The 20,422-nt window shown below is 38.8% G+C and overlaps 1 protein-coding gene and 1 long non-coding RNA gene across 2 annotated transcripts; one reads left to right on the plus strand and one right to left on the minus strand.

The window, feature by feature from the left end:
• Positions 1-731: 731 nt before the first annotated feature.
• Positions 732-18,738, plus strand: top2b (DNA topoisomerase II beta). The gene is made up of 36 exons (XM_087787451.1): positions 732-1,208; positions 4,633-4,797; positions 4,954-5,044; positions 5,240-5,303; positions 5,447-5,592; positions 6,388-6,485; positions 7,472-7,684; positions 7,930-8,103; positions 8,169-8,270; positions 8,797-8,934; positions 9,020-9,158; positions 9,402-9,559; positions 9,637-9,762; positions 9,821-9,931; positions 10,173-10,278; positions 10,359-10,468; positions 11,488-11,580; positions 12,230-12,344; positions 12,427-12,548; positions 12,637-12,785; positions 12,863-13,094; positions 13,201-13,335; positions 13,401-13,601; positions 13,711-13,906; positions 13,988-14,079; positions 14,159-14,311; positions 14,470-14,553; positions 15,022-15,216; positions 15,295-15,421; positions 15,694-15,852; positions 15,923-16,106; positions 16,488-16,576; positions 17,389-17,478; positions 17,896-18,024; positions 18,091-18,182; positions 18,303-18,738. The coding sequence occupies exons 1-36, from the start codon at positions 1,167-1,169 to the stop codon at positions 18,465-18,467; spliced, it is 4,785 nt and encodes a 1,594-aa protein (XP_087643577.1). The 5' UTR covers positions 732-1,166; the 3' UTR covers positions 18,468-18,738.
• Positions 2,157-3,588, minus strand: LOC148084386 (uncharacterized). The gene is made up of 3 exons (XR_015710708.1): positions 3,434-3,588; positions 2,934-3,115; positions 2,157-2,549 (listed from the first exon to the last, which is right to left on the minus strand). It is a non-coding gene; the product is annotated as an uncharacterized LOC148084386 (long non-coding RNA).
• Positions 18,739-20,422: the final 1,684 nt, after the last annotated feature.

Genomic DNA, 20,422 nt, shown 5'->3' on the forward strand with positions numbered 1-20,422 from the left:
AAAAAGGGTTAATGAAAATTTCAGCCAGAGCAACAAGGACAAACAAAATGTTCTTTGTGTATTTTTAATTATAATTACCACCTGTAAGAAGTTTATATAAAATTAGGTTTTGTAATGGACTGCTCACATTTTGCAAGTATAAAAGACAAAGTTATTTGTGAAATAATGCACAAGTAAATAAAGCGAGTCACCAAATTAGCCGTTTCATGAAACTTTATTGACCCATAAAAATAGTGGTTGTAGTCGAAAATATAAATTGGGCCTGAGTTTGAAAATGTATAATAATATATAATGTGTATATATAATAAGGCATTCCAGAATATTTAACTTAACAAAATATACATTTGATAAGTATGTCAAATACCCTCTCATGGGCGTTACCGATGATAACTGATGGGTTTCGATCGTATAATTTGGGAGGTGAGATTTGAATAACAGTTCGGGACTTTCCGCTTCGTACGACATCGACTATTTGCCAACATTAGCGTGTAATGGTCGTAACCTCGGCCCTTTAAACTTCCCCCATTTCCGTCTTAAACGCAGACGTTTCGTCACCATCTAAGCTCCGCCCCTCGCCTGCCCTGTCGAAGCGCTCGCAGATGATCCAAGCGCTCACCGAACAAGCCCATTGTACACAAACCGAACTCCCATTGGCCGAGGAGCCGGCACTACGAGAGAGCAGTGATCTGATTGGTCAGTTCGTCTGCGAAACCATTCGCAGTCTGTCTTGTATATGGCGTTGCCGGACGGCGGTGACTACAGTGGGTCTCCTAATCCTTTAATTTCTGAATGAAATTATTTTAGTACGCCCCCTTTTTCTTGTATTTTAGAAGAACTATAATTAATTTGTCGCTCCCATTCGAGGTAATTTAAAAATGGTTTTATTCTAGCTGTGCTTTGTACACAATATTTGTCAAGACCCAGTAGCCTGTTAGCATCTTTGTTCAGAAGTTACGGCCTGCTGCTCCTGCGCTGGCAGCATCGCAACATAACAGACGCTTTTTTCCCCTCGAAAAAATTCATTTTACACTGAAAAAAAAGGCATGGAAGATAAAAAGCTTTTGTTCGCTCGCGAGGACTGAAACACCCTGTTTGTCGGACGGAAAGTATCGCAGTTGTGGAGGACACTGAACGGGTCGCATCTCGGTTTAAATCCACAAAGGAAGATGTCCAACGGCGCAGCAGGAAGCGGCGGACAAGCTTGGCTGGTAAGTTAAGATTTCGCAACAAAGCGTCTGTTGTAAACATTCCACTGCCCTCTAGAGACCAGAGGAGACCAGGTGTAGTTCGGGTCTAGCTAGACGGTATCAAGCCATCAATCCTTGACTCTCTGAACCGGGCAGAACCCGTCGAGTACTGCGGCGGCATTTAAATCTCACAACATACACAATAGTCTGAACTTCTCAACAGTTTCGTTTACTATCGCATCTGGAACCACAACATTGTGTGTACAGTGATATTCTTGAAAATGATGCTTAAACTATAGAAGTGATCGTTGACTTAAATTAAATTAATTACGCACAACCCGGGTTTATTACGCTGTAATACTATGTTACGACTGATCACGTTTTTATTTTATTTTTAACACATTCGAGTTTAATCTGACAAGACACCGCATCAATTAATCTTCAGTGTGATTATTATATATGTATTTCCAACCATCGACCATTTGCCTAAATTGATATAAAATCTTAAATTACAATGGATTTGATCACTTTTGGGTTCTGGATTGTTGTTGTTCTAAATCGTGCAAAACTAATAAGTTAAACTACTGCTGCCAGCGACTAGTAGACAATTACTATATGTTGTAATAACTACATGTTCATTGTGAGTGTTGCCAGACGGTTTTATTGTTATTTATTCATTAAGTAAAGAAGAAGACTTCATTAGGAATGGAGTCGGATTTGTTAATAATCACAAGTTATATGAACATTTCAAATTACATGGTAATAACATGCAATGATAATAAGGCCACACCAACTTAATTTTAAGGATGACGTCCTCTGTAGACCCCAAAACTAATGCGAGAGGGCAGAAAAAAACAAAACAATGCTGCTAAACCTCAGGACTATGAGCTGGTATTGCGAATTGAACCACAGAACACACAGTGTAAACAAAAAGCAAGTCTTTATTTGTAGGAGGTTGCTTTGCTTGTATACACTTTCAAGCTACTTCTGTAATATTTGTGTATGGTGGATTTAAGAAATTGAATTCTAAGGCGATAAGATATGGATATTGTAGGGGAAAGAGTAATAGAATTATCGTGCATTTGGATTACTAATACAGTTTGTAACAGCACCGTAATAACTCTACATCTCAATTGAAAAATGTTATGTTTTTAAGCAACAAACACAATAGACATATGATTGCAAACGAGAATAAAATGACGATTATACTGATACTTATTTTTGTAAACTCAGCATCGCATTCTCTCAAGCATGAGCATAGAGACTTAAGAAATATACTTATATATAAAGTTGTATATTAAAGTGGATGATGTCTTGTAGATTAACACATACTTGCAGCCTCTTCCTCCAGCTTCCACATCCCTACAGAGAAATAGAAAAGGTATAATTAATTACTTGACCAAGCCAGATGTATCAATTTACTTTACAGTTACCCTGTGATTAGTGGACATGGACTGAACAAGGTGATTGAATATATGTGGATTTCATTTAAGATAAAAGCTTAAGGGTAGATTAATAGTTTATTCATCTCACAGAGAAATTCACACCTGAACACCTACAGAAGAATAACACAGCATGTAGAAATTATTTACTTGGTCTTGGGAATGTATTTGACCCCAAATGAACTTGGCATCAAGTGTTTGAGACAACATTACTAGTGCAGGTGAGAATTAATGCTTTAGATATAAATACATAGCAAAGCTGCAAAACAATGAAAAATGAAGTACACAACACATTTTAAGGTACCTGGCACACTGGGTGGATACTCTGAAACTCTTTTCTTTTGGCAACTTCAGTTTCTCTGGTGGGATGGGAAGTGAGTCAGTCTCCCCACAATTCCAACACACTAGTGGCAAGATGGTTAAAGCCCTCGACTTTACTCGTGCTGAGTAGTAGTACACTTCCACTGGTGTAGAACATGAGAGAGCCTTGCACAAAGCAGATGTGAAAATAAAAAATAGAAATTATTTTTGAAAAGCAAATTTGGTGAGAAGCTAGCACAACCCATGACTACCCGTTCAGCAGAAACTGAGGACAGAAACAATACTATTCTTTTAAATTAAAACTTTCCTTAACAGATACTACGTTTATATTGCAATTAAAGCTGTCATTACTTTAATACTGCCTCAAAGTTTGACATAAAAATAATAATCAAAGGTCTACATCAATATTCACCTGCTCACGAAACGGATGTAGTAGTGAAATGGACTTAAATCTTTGGATAAAAACAAAGAAAACAAAACTACCTGAAGTTTTGCCGTTGCAGGTTATCCACAATGTCATTGTAGAGACGGGTGTCACCTCTGATATTGGTGTTTACACCAGTACCACCCGCACTACCAGCATAGTCTGGGAACATCATCTGCTGTCAGCCTTGTTTGAATGCCATCATCATCACTTTCAAAAAGGCACGAGAATAAGGCAGATGTTAGCTTTTTCAAAGGCATACACATCAATACAATTATAGAGGACAAAGTTACTGTATTGTATTGATAAAACACTCCATGGAATTCAAAATTAACAATACATTTGTCAACATGAACCTAGAGATTAACTTCTTTGACGTTCATGCCACAGCTTCTAAAGTGCTGTCCTTGAACTAGAAAAAGAGACTATTGAACTATGAACTATCAGAGGCTCAATATTGTTGCTTCTATTACATACTTATGTTATCATATTGTCATCAAATATTCTCGTTTAAAAACAGCAAAAATAACACTATACATTGTGTTTGCTGCAACAGCTGGGATTTGCTTTTTTTTACCTGAAAAAATCAGCCACACAGACAAACACTGTCTGGTTTCCAGTGCAGTTTTATCACAAGAAACATAAAGATTAGTTTAAAAACTACTGTTTTTATCCTAACATATTCTATTAATATTACATTCTAACATCCAGGGTAGATCACAAAGCTATTAATATACAATCCAACATCATCTAAAAAGAGGTTATGTTTTAAATATGTGTCCTTGCATGACCAAATAAAGATAGATGATGACAGTAAACAGCAGCTAAAGATAAAAGACGATTTAAATTAGGGGCCGATGATTTAAATTCAATATACGTTGAACCGATTGTAACAAGAAAATGTGGCGCTGTAGCAAAGATGAGTCAAAGTGCTTTTTTGAGGGAGTAATATAAACCGTAAATATAAAGGTTTGAATAGAAAAATATAGGATTCCCTCAATAATAATTCCAGTTACAGTCCAATTATGGACTTGTTCATGGTAAAAGAAAAATAAACGTTTCTTTCTTACACATAAATGGTCCATAAATAATTACCATGTTACTTGAAATTTTCATATAACTTTTCATTAGTTTTATTTTTCTCACATTTGTAAATTATTGAAAAAATATTTTATGCTGTGTGTGTTGTATAATATCACTGTTGCACTGAAATACTATACAACCTAGGTTGACTAATGAATCAAACTCTTCTGAACAGGATGCAGCCAATGGACGAGGTGATGTTATTAAGATGGATGGGGCCAAGAAGGATAAGGCCAATTCCAAGCTGTCTGTGGAACGGGTTTACCAAAAGAAGACCCAGCTTGAGCACATCCTCCTTCGCCCGGACACCTACATTGGCTCAGTGGATCCCATAACACAGGTGAGTCTATTACACTGTCATGCATGCTTTGCTGCATCATGTAAACATTCACAGAGTACATATTTCAGTTTATAATCCATCTTTGAAATATTTTCAATCAGCAACACCGATCGTTGTGCATTAAACTGTAACCTAAACCTTTCATTTTCTACCCAGTCCATGTGGGTGTTTGATGAGGAGGTGGGGATGAACCAGAGAGAAATCACATATGTACCCGGGCTGTACAAAATCTTTGACGAGATTCTCGGTAAGTAAGAATATTACATATGATGTATGGAGAATTGTCTTTTTGCCAGTGTACCTGAAAACATGATATTTCTGTTTTGTTGTTAATTGTAATCACATGGTGAATAAGTGTTAAATACACCAATTCTATGTGGCGTGTTCTGTAATGGATAATAAGTATTGTCTGAGGTTTTCATTGAGTTTATTTTCTTTCCAGTGAATGCTGCAGATAACAAACAGAGAGACAAGAACATGGCGGGAATCAAGATCACTATTGACCCGTAAGTATTTTCTTCGCAAGTTAGATAAGTTGGTTCTTGTTGGTTGAATATTAATACATTTTTTTGTTATGTTTTGTAAAACTAATATATAACAACTACCACTTTCTGATTCCAACGTTCTCATCTTTTTTTTTCCTCCCCAGTGAGTCGAACACAATTTCTATCTGGAACAATGGCAAAGGTATTCCAGTGGTGGAGCACAAAGATGAAAAAATGTATGTTCCTGCCTTGATCTTCGGACATCTGCTGACATCCAGCAACTATGATGATGATGAAAAGAAGGTAACAGGTGAGAAGCAGGCTCTGAAACAAATCACTTTTACTTTTTATAAGAGACATATCCTGCTCTGTTCAGGGACCCTTTCCATTATTGGACCCCTAAGAGCCCTTTTTTCCGTTCTTAGTCTGTGCTCTCCTGTAGCTACGGGTAACTACTGAAGACCACAGCTCCTTTAGCAGGCAGAGGTCAAAACAAACAAACTACAACAGAGAATAATAAACCGTTTCTTCACCTCCTGGAGGGAAGACATTGGAATGAACAGGACAGCACATGAAAGAATAAAGCTTTCAAAAAACGGACTACTATGACTCTCACCAAGTGATGCTGTTCATTAGGTGAGGGATCAGCGTCACGTGGCAACCTACACTGGAGAGAAGTTGATGCTGGTTGATAATGCAGCTAGGAAGGCAGGAACATTGTGCTAGATGACTGGAGCAGAATCACATTTGGTTGAGATTATTCTGTCAAGTTCACATTTAAGACCTCACATTCTCTCCACACTGTTTGAAGGGCACAGTGGGCAGTGTATTATAATAAATATAATAACATAATAAATATAGTAAAATGCCATGCATGGTTCTTTTATTTGTCTGTGTTGAGTTATATTAGAGCTTAGAGAGGAATTCATATCATATGTTGATATCTTAATGATGCGTCCCTTCTCTTTTTACACACATTCAAGTCATGACATTTGGAAAATGCCTGATGAGGCTTTAACAAGTGGACATGTTTCTCAACAACACGATGAAGTGAACTATTGGAGTGTGTTCAACATTCATGTGTTCATGGTTGATCTGATGACAGGTGGAAGAAACGGCTATGGTGCTAAACTTTGCAACATCTTCAGCAACAAGTTCACTGTGGAAACGGCCTGTAAAGAATACAGACACAGTTTCAAACAGGTAAGTCAGAAGGCGATTTATTATTTTTCTATATAAACTTTTAAGATATGAAATGGCAGGAAAAGAGCACAGAAAGGTTTGTAGGTGAGGTTTAAGTTTGTGATGATAGATCTGCTTTCTGTTTTCAAACACATGTAAATATGTTATTAAAATTAGGTTCACTGTCATTCTATGACAGCTTTGTACAGCTGGCAAAATTGGCCTATTTTGCCAGCTGTTACTTCATTACAATGAAGCCAATATATAATATAAATTATACATATGAAAATAATAAATACAAGAAAATGTTAGAAATTGAAATAAAAAAAAATTATTTGGAAAAAAAAGCAGAATGATGATAGACTTTTTTTTTAAATTCAGAAAATAGATTATTTAAGTTCTTTACTAATATTAGGTGAGCTTTGCTAGCGTTGCACACCTTCAAATATACTTTATTTCTAAGCTTCATTCTTTACTTCGAACAATACTACCCAATTTTTGCTATTACATCAATATTTGCTGAATTAACAAGTGGAATGTGTCAAATAATTTAATAAGGTTTATTTGCGTATGAGCCATCATGTGGGTTTTGAGGAGCTTGAGATGCAGCAGCTCACCAAATGCCTAAAAACATGTTATTATATAGTTATGATTGAGAATTATATTTTACAGGTTAAAACATCCGTAATTAGTCACTTAATAACAAAGATAGTTAATGTTGATACTGATGATGGAGATTGTCCCAGCGCTGCTGCTTTAATGTTGATCCATGTATTTTAGAATTTTGGCCGATGTGCAGACCTGAAGTAAGCTTGTGTCTAAATTATAGCACTGGGTGAGCACATCTTTCTTGTCACCTGGTGTAAGTTATTAAGTGATAAAAGAAAGTAATGCACACAGGGCCACACTTTTTCATCTCACATTTTCCTGTTCTAGGAATGAATAAAGTTAAAAATGATTAACCAGCGACGTGTGTAATTTTCTTTCTTGTGGTTCTCCTTCCCTAGACCTGGCAAAACAACATGTCAAAGACCTCAGAGCCCAAAATAAAGTTCTTTGACGGTGAGGATTTCACCTGCGTCACATTCCAGCCAGACCTTTCCAAGTTCAAGATGGAAAAACTGGACAAGGATATTGTAGCACTCATGACGCGGCGAGCCTATGATATTGCCGGTTCCTGCAAGGGTGTGAAAGTTACTCTCAACAGTAAACGACTACCAGTGAGTTGAAATATTTACTATTCTATTACTTGTTAAGTAATTATTCTTGTCTAATTTTGAACAACTGCCGTCTCTCAACACAATGTTTAAATATTCATGCTATGGGAAAAACAAACTGAAATAAATATTGTGTTAAATGCATGTTCTCTGTAGAAAAACATGTATAAAACTAGAAGTTGACTGATAAGAGACCAGGTCAGCCCGGAAAGTTTATATTGATCAGTTAATTTGTATTGTCAATTTAGATTACTGGCTTCCGCAGCTACGTGGATCTGTACGTAAAGGACAAGCTGGACGAGACGGGAGTCGCCCTAAAAGTTGTGAACGAGATCGTGAACGATCGCTGGGAGGTTTGTCTGGCCATGAGTGAGAAAGGATTCCAGCAAATCAGTTTTGTGAACAGCATCGCCACGACCAAGGTAAGCCGTCCAGTGCAGAGACTTGAAGGTGGGATGGGATGAGTGACACTGGTCGTGTGTTTCAGGGGGGTCGACATGTCGACTATGTAGTCGATCAAATCGTGGCCAAGCTGATTGAGGTGGTGAAAAAGAAGAACAAGGCGGGTGTTACAGTCAAACCCTTTCAGGTAAATGGGGTTCTTTACTACCTTGTGCCTCATAAATCATACACCAGCAAATCAAATTATTTACTTGATATCTATTTGGTAAAAAGTTGTTTTGTTCAGACCGTCTTCTTTGATGGTTTTATATTATTATCACTGTTGTTTTCAACTGTCTTGTTGCTTATCTATCTTGTTGGAACAACACTTTGTTGCAAGATGCGTTCTCTTATAATATGGAGTTAGATTTGTTTCTTTATTGTTCGCTCAAAAATAAAAGTTTTCAACCAAAAAAAAAGCATTTTCAAATATTTTTTTTATGATTGTATCTTTTTATTTGATTGATTGAAGAAACTTTTTTTTTTTATTTGAAATCTTTCATTTTTTATTGAAGCCATTTTTTTTGATTGAACAATAAAGAAACAAATCTAACTCATATTATGAGGGCTTATAAATAAAGCTGAAATGGATTGAATTAGCATTAATAGCCCTCTCTTATGGCAGCATACACCAGCCATGTGTTTATGGTTTTTGGTCTTATGTTTTTTTGTAGGTGAAGAACCACATCTGGGTGTTTGTCAATTCCCTCATCGAGAATCCTTCCTTCGACTCTCAGACCAAGGAAAACATGACGCTACAGACCAAGAGCTTTGGGTCAAAGTGCCCGCTGTCGGAGAAGTTCGTCAGGGCTGTGAGTTCTCCACCACCCTTGTTTTGGCACGATTTGACGTTAGCGTGTGATGGCACAATTTAACACTTGTCTTCCTACTTTAAAGGCCACTAACTGTGGCATAGTGGAGAGCATCCTGAACTGGGTCAAGTTTAAAGCCCAGATTCAACTGAATAAGAAGTGCTCTTCAGTCAAACACAGCAAAATCAAGGGCATCCCAAAATTGGACGATGCCAACGACGCCGGTGAGTTTTACACCTAAGTCAAGAACGCTATATCATTTTATTCTTATTGTTAATTTTTCAGACCATTTAGCAACCATGGCTCAGCATTTAAAATATAATTTCAATTTAATAGTAACAGATCTTATTATTAAATAATAACAATAATAAATCATATAATTGTATTATCAAAATAGCTTGTAAGCCTCAAATCGTATTTCTGAAGTTCAAATATTGAATGAACGTGTTGGCTTGTCTTGGTCTCAGGTGGCAAACACTCCTCTGAGTGTACACTCATCCTGACTGAAGGAGACTCAGCCAAGTCTTTGGCTGTCTCTGGACTGGGAGTCATCGGAAGGGATCGATATGGGGTTTTCCCACTGAGAGGCAAAATCCTCAATGTCAGGGAAGCCACACACAAACAGGTATGACGGACGTTTGACCCTTTATTATTCCGGCCGATCAATATAAGAATAAAATATAACGACGTCTGTGTCTCCAGATCATGGAAAATGCAGAGATAAACAACATCATCAAAATAGTTGGCCTTCAGTACAAGAAGAGCTATGATGATGCTGAATCTCTACGAACGCTGCGCTACGGCAAGATCATGATCATGACTGATCAGGTGAGTTGATTCGCTCTCATGAAAGCCAACCTAGACCTAATGACACTCCATCTTCAAGGATCAAGACGGCTCCCACATCAAGGGTTTGCTTATCAACTTCTTCCATCACAACTGGCCGTCTCTCCTCAAACACAACTTCTTGGAGGAGTTCATCACACCCATCGTAAAAGTAGGTGACATTTACACAAGTTGATGTGCTAAACTTGTTTATTGGTCAAACCTTTACTATATTTTTATTGTTGAGGTTTTTTCAGTATTTCTCTTGATGTTTTAAACATTTTAAAAATTACATGACAAGCCTTTGTATGGTAAAAACGATTAGATTAAATGTTCTTTAATGTGTCTTAATTCGAAGTTTTCTTTCAAACTTTGCTATAATATTTCCCCTCATATTGTTTTTTTGTCTGCAGGCGACCAAGAATAAGCAAGAGTTGCCCTTCTACAGTATTCCAGAATTTGATGAGTGGAAGAAAAACACAGAAAACCATAAAACGTGGCATGTAAAGTACTACAAAGGTTCGCTCCTTGGATTTTACTTTTACTGACCTTATGTATTTTTAAGTAACACATTATGAACTGTTTCTCACCTCCTTCAGGTTTGGGTACAAGCACAAGCAAAGAGGCAAAAGAATACTTTGCAGACATGGAGAAGCATCGTATCTCCTTCAGATACAGTGGTGCGGAGGATGATGCTGCCATCACACTGGTGAGTTTACATCACGGATGGTTCTGTGGTGAGTCTGAGGGGCGAGTTATTAGCACTTAGCTTAAATAGGAAAAATAAATATGAATCAAACTTAATATGTTTTTTAATAAATGGTTTTAGGAGAAAACCACATAAACAAATGTTTACATATCAACTGTTACTTTCATCCTCAGAAGATGGAAACGTTCAATCATGTCTAATTGAGGACTTTACGGATGATCTGGCTTTAAAAAAAAAAGATATTTTAAAAATAAGGTTATGTGTCGCCCTACGCTTCCAATGATTTTCCAACTAAGAACCAGCAAGACAACAGTCTTATTTCAGACCTTCTCGTGGTTTCGTTGTCTTGAAACAGCTTGTGAAGAATAAAACTCAGTTGTCACTCAGAGTAGATCCTGCTCTGTTCTTGTCTGTCACAGGACAAGTAGAACGGCCATTAAACTTAATGGTTAACGGTCATTAAATGTGACTGACTCCCCACAGTGTTAGAACAGTGTAGTGGAACGCTGTGAATACTTATAGCGTTATAGCGTGATCAGGGCCGGGTCTAGGCAGGGGCAAGAGGGGGCCTGGCCCCCTCAAATAAATGTTGTGCCCCCTCAAACTTACATGTAAGTAAGTAAGTAAGTAACAGCACAATGCCCCCTCAAGATTTGTGGCTGCCGCCTCATACATGCCTGTCTAGACCCGGCCCTGAGCGTGATAGCTGTTAAAAATGAAACCAAGCTTCAGTTTAAAAAAAGGAAATGTTACAATAAAAAACAATAGGATGGAGATTAAATAATCATTCAAATTCACGTTACAATATCCTGACTTCCGCATCGGCAGGAAAAGATGCTCTGCTCAACCGCACTACCTAGCGTTCATTTTAAGAACTGCAAAAGTCCCCAGACTACCACTAACCGTTTGCTTCAGTTGTGATGGCATGTGTTAAGCATGTGTTTAGCGGTTGTACAACTGAACTATTACGTTCACGGGGTGATGCTGACAAAATCTTTTACCGTTTCTTTCCATCCCAGGCTTTTAGCAAGAAGAAGACCGACGACAGGAAGGAATGGTTGACCAACTTTATGGAGGACAGACGTCAACGACGACTCCACGGACTCCCCGAGGTTTGTAACATAGTCTTACCATCTTTTCACTTAAAACACTAGAACAGTTAGCTACATAAATATCAGAAAAAGAAACATGAATTGCCATTGTTATAAACACAAGATAGGATTTTATTGTGGTGGCAGTACAGAATGAAATAAAATAACACGCAAAATGATCACTAGAAAAACTGAACCAGGCACCAATGGTCTTTTTTTATTGTGATAATACTCCCACCTCAGACATACTGTATATACTCATTAACATTACTTTCGTTATTATGATGTAGTTTCATTTGTTTACACATCGTTATGATACGAGATTTTTTTCTCAAAACATGAAGTATTTGTACGTTAAACTACTATACTGTACTAGACTGTAATGTCTATAAAGGGAAATTCCTTCACTTAACTCTACATTAAAAAAAAAGGTTTATTTAAAAAGAAAACTTACGGGACATTTATAAATCATGATGTATAAGAAATTATGCTTTTCTTACTTTCTTAAACATGAAAACAATTCTATTGCATCTTTATATTGTTGGTTTATTGGGATTTTTCCTTTTGCTTTGCCTCTCTCTTCGAAGATTCTTTCAAAAATGTGTAAATGGTGGTTGAGTTTCCTTTGACAGATACATAACAGGGTAATTTATCCTTTTTTCTTTTGTAGCAATACCTGTATGGAACTGGCTCCAAACATCTATCATACAATGACTTCATCAACAAGGAGCTGATTCTCTTTTCGAACTCTGACAACGAGCGGTCCATTCCTTCTCTGGTGGACGGTAAGCTGCTTTTTAGCTCATTTGTTATCAAACTAAAATGATCTGCGTTAAAGCTCTAATTCCAAACATTGTTTGTTTGCAGGCCTAAAGCCTGGTCAGAGAAAAGTGCTGTTCACCTGCATGAAGAGGAACGACAAGAGAGAGGTGAAGGTGGCCCAGCTGGCTGGATCAGTGGCCGAGATGTCCGCTTACCATCATGGCGAGGTAAATCTGGAATTATTCCAGAGAGTTAGAGCCAGTAAGTAAGTGAGTGAGAAATGTTTCACCTGCTAACCCACTTCTGTAATTACAGCAAGCCCTCATGATGACCATCGTGAACTTGGCTCAGAACTTTGTGGGCAGCAACAACGTGAACATCTTGCAGCCTCTGGGTCAGTTTGGAACTCGGATCAATGGAGGCAAAGATGCTGCCAGTCCTCGTTACATCTTCACGATGCTGAGGTAGAAATGGTTTAAAGAAAGAATGATTCATGCAGACTTTTTTCTTCACTCATTGATTTACTTTTGTTCATTTCCAGTCCTCTTGCCAAGCTGCTGTTTCCAGCTGTGGACTCTAACCTGCTCAAGTTCTTGTATGACGACAACCAGAAGGTGGAGCCTGAGTGGTACATACCGATCATCCCAATGGTGCTGGTGAATGGTGCCGAGGGCATCGGCACTGGCTGGGCTTGTAAGATCCCCAATTATGACCCCAGAGAGATTGTTAACAACATCAACAGGATGCTTGAAAACCAGGAGCCTCTTCCGATGGTAAACAACAACATGGCTCATTTGTTACAAATCTGTTTGAGACAATTTTTCCTTTCTTCATCATTTAAACTTTAAAATTGATTTTGAAAAATGTTTTTCTCAATAGCTTCCGAAATACAAAAGCTTCCGAGGGTTGATCAACGAAGTGGGTCAGAACCAGTACCTGGTCAGTGGAGAAGTGTCTATCATCGACAAGAACACCATCGAGATCACAGAGTTGCCCGTCAGGACTTGGACACAGGTTAGAGGAATTTGGACGTCAGTGTTTAGAATGTTCATGTTTGACTCAACAAACATTTGTCTCAGGCCTATAAAGAGTCTGTGCTGGAGCCCATGCTGCAGGGGAGCGACAAGACCCCGGCACTGATCAACGACTATAAGGAGTACCACACGGACAGCACGGTTAAGTTTGTGGTCCGCATGTCTGAGGAGAAACTGGCTCAGGCAGAAGCTGCAGGACTTCACAAAATCTTCAAGCTGCAATCCAGTCTTACCTGCAACTCCATGGTACTTCACAACATGACTGTCAGATGTTCCTGCAGAAGATGTTCTAGTGATTTGGATGCTAACATTTTTGTATCACGTGTGCTTGACTGACTTTCTGCTCGCTCCGTAGGTGCTCTTTGATCACATGGGTTGTCTGAAAAGATATGATGCGGTCCATGAAATCTTGCGAGAGTTCTTTGAGCTGCGACTGCAGTACTACAAACTGAGGAGGGAGTGGTTGGTGGGAAATCTGGGAGCTGAAGCGAGCAAACTGTCCAACCAAGCCCGCTTCGTTCTTGAGAAGATCGAGGGGAAGCTCGCAATCGGTAAGACTTGAGTAAACCTTAACAAAAACTGTCAAAGTGAACAATGGCTGTTGGACTTATTTAACACCTGTTTACAAACAGAGAACAAATCCAAGAAGGAGCTGATCCGCATGCTGGTCCAGAAGGGCTTTGATTCGGACCCTATAGCTGCCTGGAACAAGGCTCAGGAGAAGGTAAAGACACAGAGAACATCTAAATGTTTGCTTAAATAACCTCATATCAAAACAAAATCTAATGTCTTATGAATGCCAGGCTCTGGAGGAAGACAAAGATGGAAATGAAAGTGACGGCTCAGTTAGCTCAGGCTCCTCATCAGGACCAAACTTCAACTACATCCTCAATATGCCTCTGTGGTGCCTGTCCAAGGAGAAGGTGGATGACCTGCTCAAGCAAAGAGACCAGAAGGTAGATTCCCTTTCCATGTCAGGGCTTTTTGAAAAGATCTGAGATCTGTGTGATTATCCTATTTGTTACCACAAGCTAAATACGTTGTTATACAAGTTAGGTTATAATGTTTCCCGCACTGAATATGATTGATAGAACATTGTTGTCTGGACTTTCAGAGAAAAGAACTGAGTGACCTGGAGAAGAAGACTCCAGAAGGTCTGTGGAAAGAGGACCTGAGTGTGTTTGTCCAGGAGCTTGAAGTAAGTCTTCACCTACTTGTTGCTATTTTTAACAAGGTGGTCATTTGTCACATGTTTAATTTCTTTAACTTTTATTTGCATTGTTTACAAAAAGTTAAAATATACTCACTATTTTATTTGCTTTATTCACTGTCACTTAAGTTGACAGTTTCAAAAAACATTGTTAAATAAACACAATTTACAGTATTTCATGTCAATTGTTTACCTTCAAAAAAAATAGTAGGTAATGACATTTATATAAAAAGAAAATATATGTATCTTCCATTTATGTAATTATTGTGAGTATTATCTCTACAATGCCAGGTCATGTCAGAAATACTTTATCTACTTTATTGAATATTGTTTTGATTGTTTAAGCGCTTTGTTTCCCTGGTCTGGAAAAGCACTATACAAATAAAAATTACCTACTTACTTACTGTAAAACCGTAGCAGTTTGGAAGAGTTAACCGGTTTATTTGTTTCTGCCAGACCCTGGAGGCTCATGAGCGAGAAGAGCAGAGTTTAGGCAAGGCCATCAAAATGATGAAAGGTAAAGTGGGAAAACCCAAAGCAAAGAAATTAACCCTTGAGGAAACGCTGCCTTCGCCATTCGGCCGTCGAGTGGAACCTCCATCTCAGCTATCCAAATCTGATGCTGCCAAGAAGCTCACCAAAAGGAAAAAGGTAGCTCTGACTTTTGTACAAGTTTGAAAAGAGGTCGACCTTTGATCAGGATCCTAACAGAGTTCACCTCCTTCACAGGCCGACTCTGATGTAATGGTGAAGATAGAGTTTGACGAAGAGTCAACGGGCATCGAGGGAGCAACCGGAGAAATTGCTGCTCCTAAAGTAAAGACTCCACGAGTGAAGAAGGAGAAGAAAGAACCAGGTATTTTCTCCAGTCTGTGACCTCATGTTGTTCACAAGAAAGTAATGTATAAGAGAGTGAACAAAGTTTCTGGATACTGGTGAATCAAGCTTTATATGTATACACATTATTGTTTCTACGGTCTCTAAATGAAGTGTCAACCCACTGGATATCTATTCATCTATATAACAGTCTCTTACGCTAGAGCTTTGATCCCAAATACTCGGAGTCAAAACCTCACCTAGTGACTTTGTTTCAAGCCAGACTAAACTTCTATGATCCTCATGTTTCAGGAACTCCTCGGGTCCGGAAGACTCCGCAGCCTAAAGGAACTCCTTCCAAGAAAGTGAAGAAGAGAAACCCATGGTCTGAAGATGAGTCCAAGTCTGACAGTGAATTGGAGGACGCAGAGCCAATCATCCCTCGTGAAACCAAGTCACAGAGAGCATCAGGTTCGTAAACATCTGCTCAACAGATTCATGAAGTTTCTTGTTTTTACTGAAGAATGTTCTTTTCCCGCAGCTTCCAAGCCAAAATACACCTTTGACTTCTCAGAAGAGGAAGGAGACGACGACGACGAGGAAAACGGAAATGACGACATGGCTACGTCTCCCATTAGATCGTATAAGGACGACCTTCCAGCGACTAACACCGACGATGAAGAAGATGCTGAAGACACGTTCTCCCCGTCCAAGCAGAAAACCTCGTAAGGCTCCTAGAACTAGTTGAACAATGTCTGCCTTCTCTTCCTAATTTCAGGCTCAAGTACAAGACAATTCAAGTGTGTGAAATAAAAGCAACATGTTATTAAAGTAAAATAATAGGAACTACTAAATGAATTCTAAATTATGTAGATGTAATAACTTGTTAATGAAGTCCTCTAAGTGCTCTTTTTATTTAAGATATATTTATCATGCTATTCACTGGTTTTGGAGAAATAACTAGTGAAACGGCTAATGCATCTGAAATGTACTTCTGTCTCCTTAAAGCAACAGTGATGACTTGGAATGGATGAAATGGCTTGAATTCAATAAAAAATGTCTTGTCAACTTATAACAATTCACTTAACATTGATCCTCACCTTCAGGTCTGAACCCGAAGCCAAGAGTAAAACCACCAGCAGCAGCGTTTTTTCATCCTTCAAGTCCAACTTCTCTGAAAAGAGCGACGACAGTGGTGATTATGAAACTTCTTCTGTTGAAAAGCTGCAACAACCATGAACACAAAGTGCTTCTCCTGCACTCTATTGCGGGGCGTCATAGCTCAGATGGTAGAGTGGTTGCCTGCGGTCCAAAAGGTTGCAGGTTCATTCCCAGCTCCAGACAAGCTTTTGTCGTTGTGTCCCTGAGCAAGACACTTTACCCTGATTGCTCCGGATGTCAGACTTGGCGCGTGTGTGCAGCCTACTCCCATCAGTATATAAATAGAGATTATATTATTTTTGTTTACACTTGACTGACCTCATTGCTCTGAGGCAAGTGTTTGAAGTCTTATGTTGTCTTAGAGATGACAAAAACAACTTTTTGTCATGTTATTGAGGCACAAATAAAGTAGCAGTGGTCATTTATTTTTGAAAACTGAGAGCCAGTGGCAATAAACCATTTTAAAAGGAGGTCATGTGGAAAGGAAAATGTTATTAGCCAACATAGGTAGCACAGAACTGCCCGATGGAAAGAAATGGTAATGTGGTGTGTCACTAATGTGATTAGTCAGCAACTTAAATGATTTACTCTAGTCAACCTACCACCAAACCAGCTCTAGCTGGAGCTGGGACTGAACAAGAACCTGAAACAGGCCAATCACTCTACCATCTGAGCTTGTGTTTATTGTTTGTATCAAAGTGTCAGATCCTCCCCCAGTGTGTATCAGTGTCATGGCTTAACAGAGATCAGCTCATAGCTATAGCAACAAAAGGTACAGTGTCATCGTTTAGAACGGGAAGAAGTCCAGTACAGCAGCAGGTGAACATCCCATGATTTATCTTGCAGATGCGTCGAAATCTGGTGCTGAAGACGACGACGGCCCAGTCTTCTCCTCGTTCTCCAGCAGCTCCGCATTTGACAAGTCTGCAAAGAAAGGTAATACCCCACTGTGGCCACCAGAGGTAGCTCTGATGCAGCACATCCAGTGGTCTGGTTCTCAACTGGTTGACTATCAGTGACCCAATTCTATTTACAAAAAGAAGTAGGTTGGTAAGGCTTTTAAAAACTTATAGAAAGAAGTATAATGTTTAAAATTCTTGAAATAAGCTCCTAGATGTTTAGCACAGGTTGGTGTTGATATTTGTGTGGAGTCTTGTTTGCTCTATGTTCTGCAGTGTTGTTGAAATATAGTTCATTATCTTTGGCATCATCACCCCTTTAATGCAGCGTGTTCAACACCTACTGTCCTGACCCAGCAGTCGAGAACCACTTGTATGAACCATGACTTGAAAACAAGTTCTTCAGTCACGCACATGAATTCATGTCTTATTGTTTTCTCTACTCGACTCTCAGCGACACCCAAAAAGACGCCGAATGCGACTCCAAAGCCCAGAAAGCCACCAGCAGCCAAGAAACTTGACAAATCCATCTGGGACTCCGACTCCGACACAGGCTCTAAGACCCCAGCAGTCGCCAGTAAAGGTACTTGTCTTCTTCTGTCACACTTCAACACCGGGACATCTGTTAATTGTGGAAACTTGTCCACAGGAAAACCACGAGGAAAGAAGAGGAAGGGCTCCGGGTCTGAGGATGACGAGTACAACCCTGTGAAGAAGGGTTCCACCAAACCAGCAGGCCGGGTACGTTTCACACTCGTCCTCCTGGTGTGACTCGCTTGTTTTAACACTGTGGTCATAGAACAAAGTTCTAATGTTGCATTGTGACGTCCATGTAACAGAAACCCTGTTTGTCCTCCGCAGAAGCCTCAGAAGAACGAGTCCGACGACGAAGAGAGCCCGGTGAAGAGTCAGAGTAGGACTAAGACTTTAAGCAGCGAGCGAGGCGGACGAGCCAAGAAAGAGATGAAGTACTTTGATGAGTCGGACAATGAGGACGACGCCGATGGAGACGACATGTTTGACTGAAGACGTTCCCAACACTCCATGAATTCTCAAAAGACTTTTGTACATTGAAGTTCCTTTTTTTATTTAGCAGTTCTGGTGATGTTGAATGTTTTGTTGTGTCAGTGTTTTCCCATTTTTATATAATATTTCTTTTTTTAAGCTCATTTCAATGTTCCACGATTGTTCTGACCAGCTTTTAGACGTTTAGAACGCTGTGCTGCAGCACATCTAACTGTTCAGGAAGTCTGTTGTAACTTTTCAACCTGAAATTGGAAGTAAACAGGAAAACGTGTCTGCTGTGGTCATCTTGTCTTGAGTGCGTCGTCCCCACGAGTTCTTTCCATCCGAGCAGGAACAGATGGATGTTTCTGCCTCTCCTTCTCCCGAGTTTCTCTTCTTTGACAAAGTCAGATGTGCCACTTGGGATGCAAAGCACAGAGCATTTATATAACCTCACTGCAGTGAGGCAGAAGTAGAACTGATGACAGGAGTATAAAGGAATGTTCAGAGCAAAGAAGATCCAGCTGCAGAAGGCTGGTTGCATTTTGACTTCCATCAGAGGGAGAAAGTAAAAAATGTTAAATCACAGCAGGAGACCAGCAGGAGTAGGTGCGTCGAGTAGCATTTGAAGTCTTTATTGTGAAGAGTAAACTCACTCTGCACTTTCACTGTTTACATCTTCCTCCTGAATACTTTTATTATCTGTACTGAAAACATTGCCTCCTCTTCATATGATGGAAGTTATGTGTGCTTTTATTTCTCTACATTTCTCCACAGCCTTCCCATAAAGAGCAAGATTCAGTTTTTACTATTTGGAAGAAAAGACAAAAGGATGCGACAGAGACGGCACATTTGTATCAATAAAATTCATCTAATGGTTAATAATTTCACCTTAAGTGCATTTAATTTGTTAATTAAACAACATCACCTCTGTACTTTTATTCTGAAAGGACACCTCTGCCAAGTGCTCTTTTGTCAAACAGGAATACAGCGGTACTGATTTATTATTTTATACGATTAGATGTTTAAGATCAAACTACTGTTAATATATGGTCAAATACAACACATGGAAAGACAACATGTATTTTAAATATAGTTTTTTTTATTTTTAACGGGAGATAAATCAAAACCCAACTGTTTGCCTATCTTAGCAGCATCAACTGCTATTTTTGCTGGTTCGTGTAACAACTTTTGGGGATCTTTTAGTCGACCTCACTCTGTCCGGCGGGTCCCATATGAGAGCTTTCTTGATGGAGATCAGGTGTGGCAGTATTCAGGCCTGGGTGCGGCGTCAGAAATGGAACTCGGGTCCGATTGACTGGGTCATGTAGGTTTCAATTATTTTTCTTAAAAACAAAAACCTAACTGAAACTGCATTTTGTTTTCATTTGTTTTGTTATTGTTTCACTGCGAGTTTTTGTAGTTTTTACACTGATATACTGTGTTGATTAATATATGTTTAATAATATATTGTTGAAGCTAATTTGTGTGTTTTTTTATTAGGCAACATTTATTCATGTATTTGATGTATTTAAATTGTCTGCTGATTTATATCAGAAAAAACAAGAGTAACATAAATGCCTTTTTGAAAAAAGTAGTTTTTTTTAATTGCAAATATCTAGGGGTCAACATATATGAAGACAAAACTATATTTTTGTTTAAGCACGGGGAACCATATGTATGTCTGTGTGTTCAAAACAATAAACTCTAGATCAACAAACAAACTCACAGAGACAAGACTAATTAAAATCTGAAATCCTTGTAAGATCTTGTCTTCAGCACCTGTTCAAAGTCGTTCATGTCCATGACTGTGAAGAGTCAGTTCTAACAGACGTGCAGCAGATACACTGGAGCCTGTTCACTGTCTCTGGTTCTTCCAGAGCTGACAGCAATGTGATGCGTTTAAGGACTCCTCACACATATGGAACTAATCGTTTTCTCTCTTTATGGATGGATAATAAATGCTTTATTTAGAT

This window comes from Callionymus lyra, chromosome 3 (genome assembly GCF_982586985.1).
Source record: "Callionymus lyra chromosome 3, fCalLyr1.hap1.1, whole genome shotgun sequence".
Classification (NCBI taxonomy): Eukaryota; Metazoa; Chordata; class Actinopteri; order Syngnathiformes; family Callionymidae; genus Callionymus; species Callionymus lyra.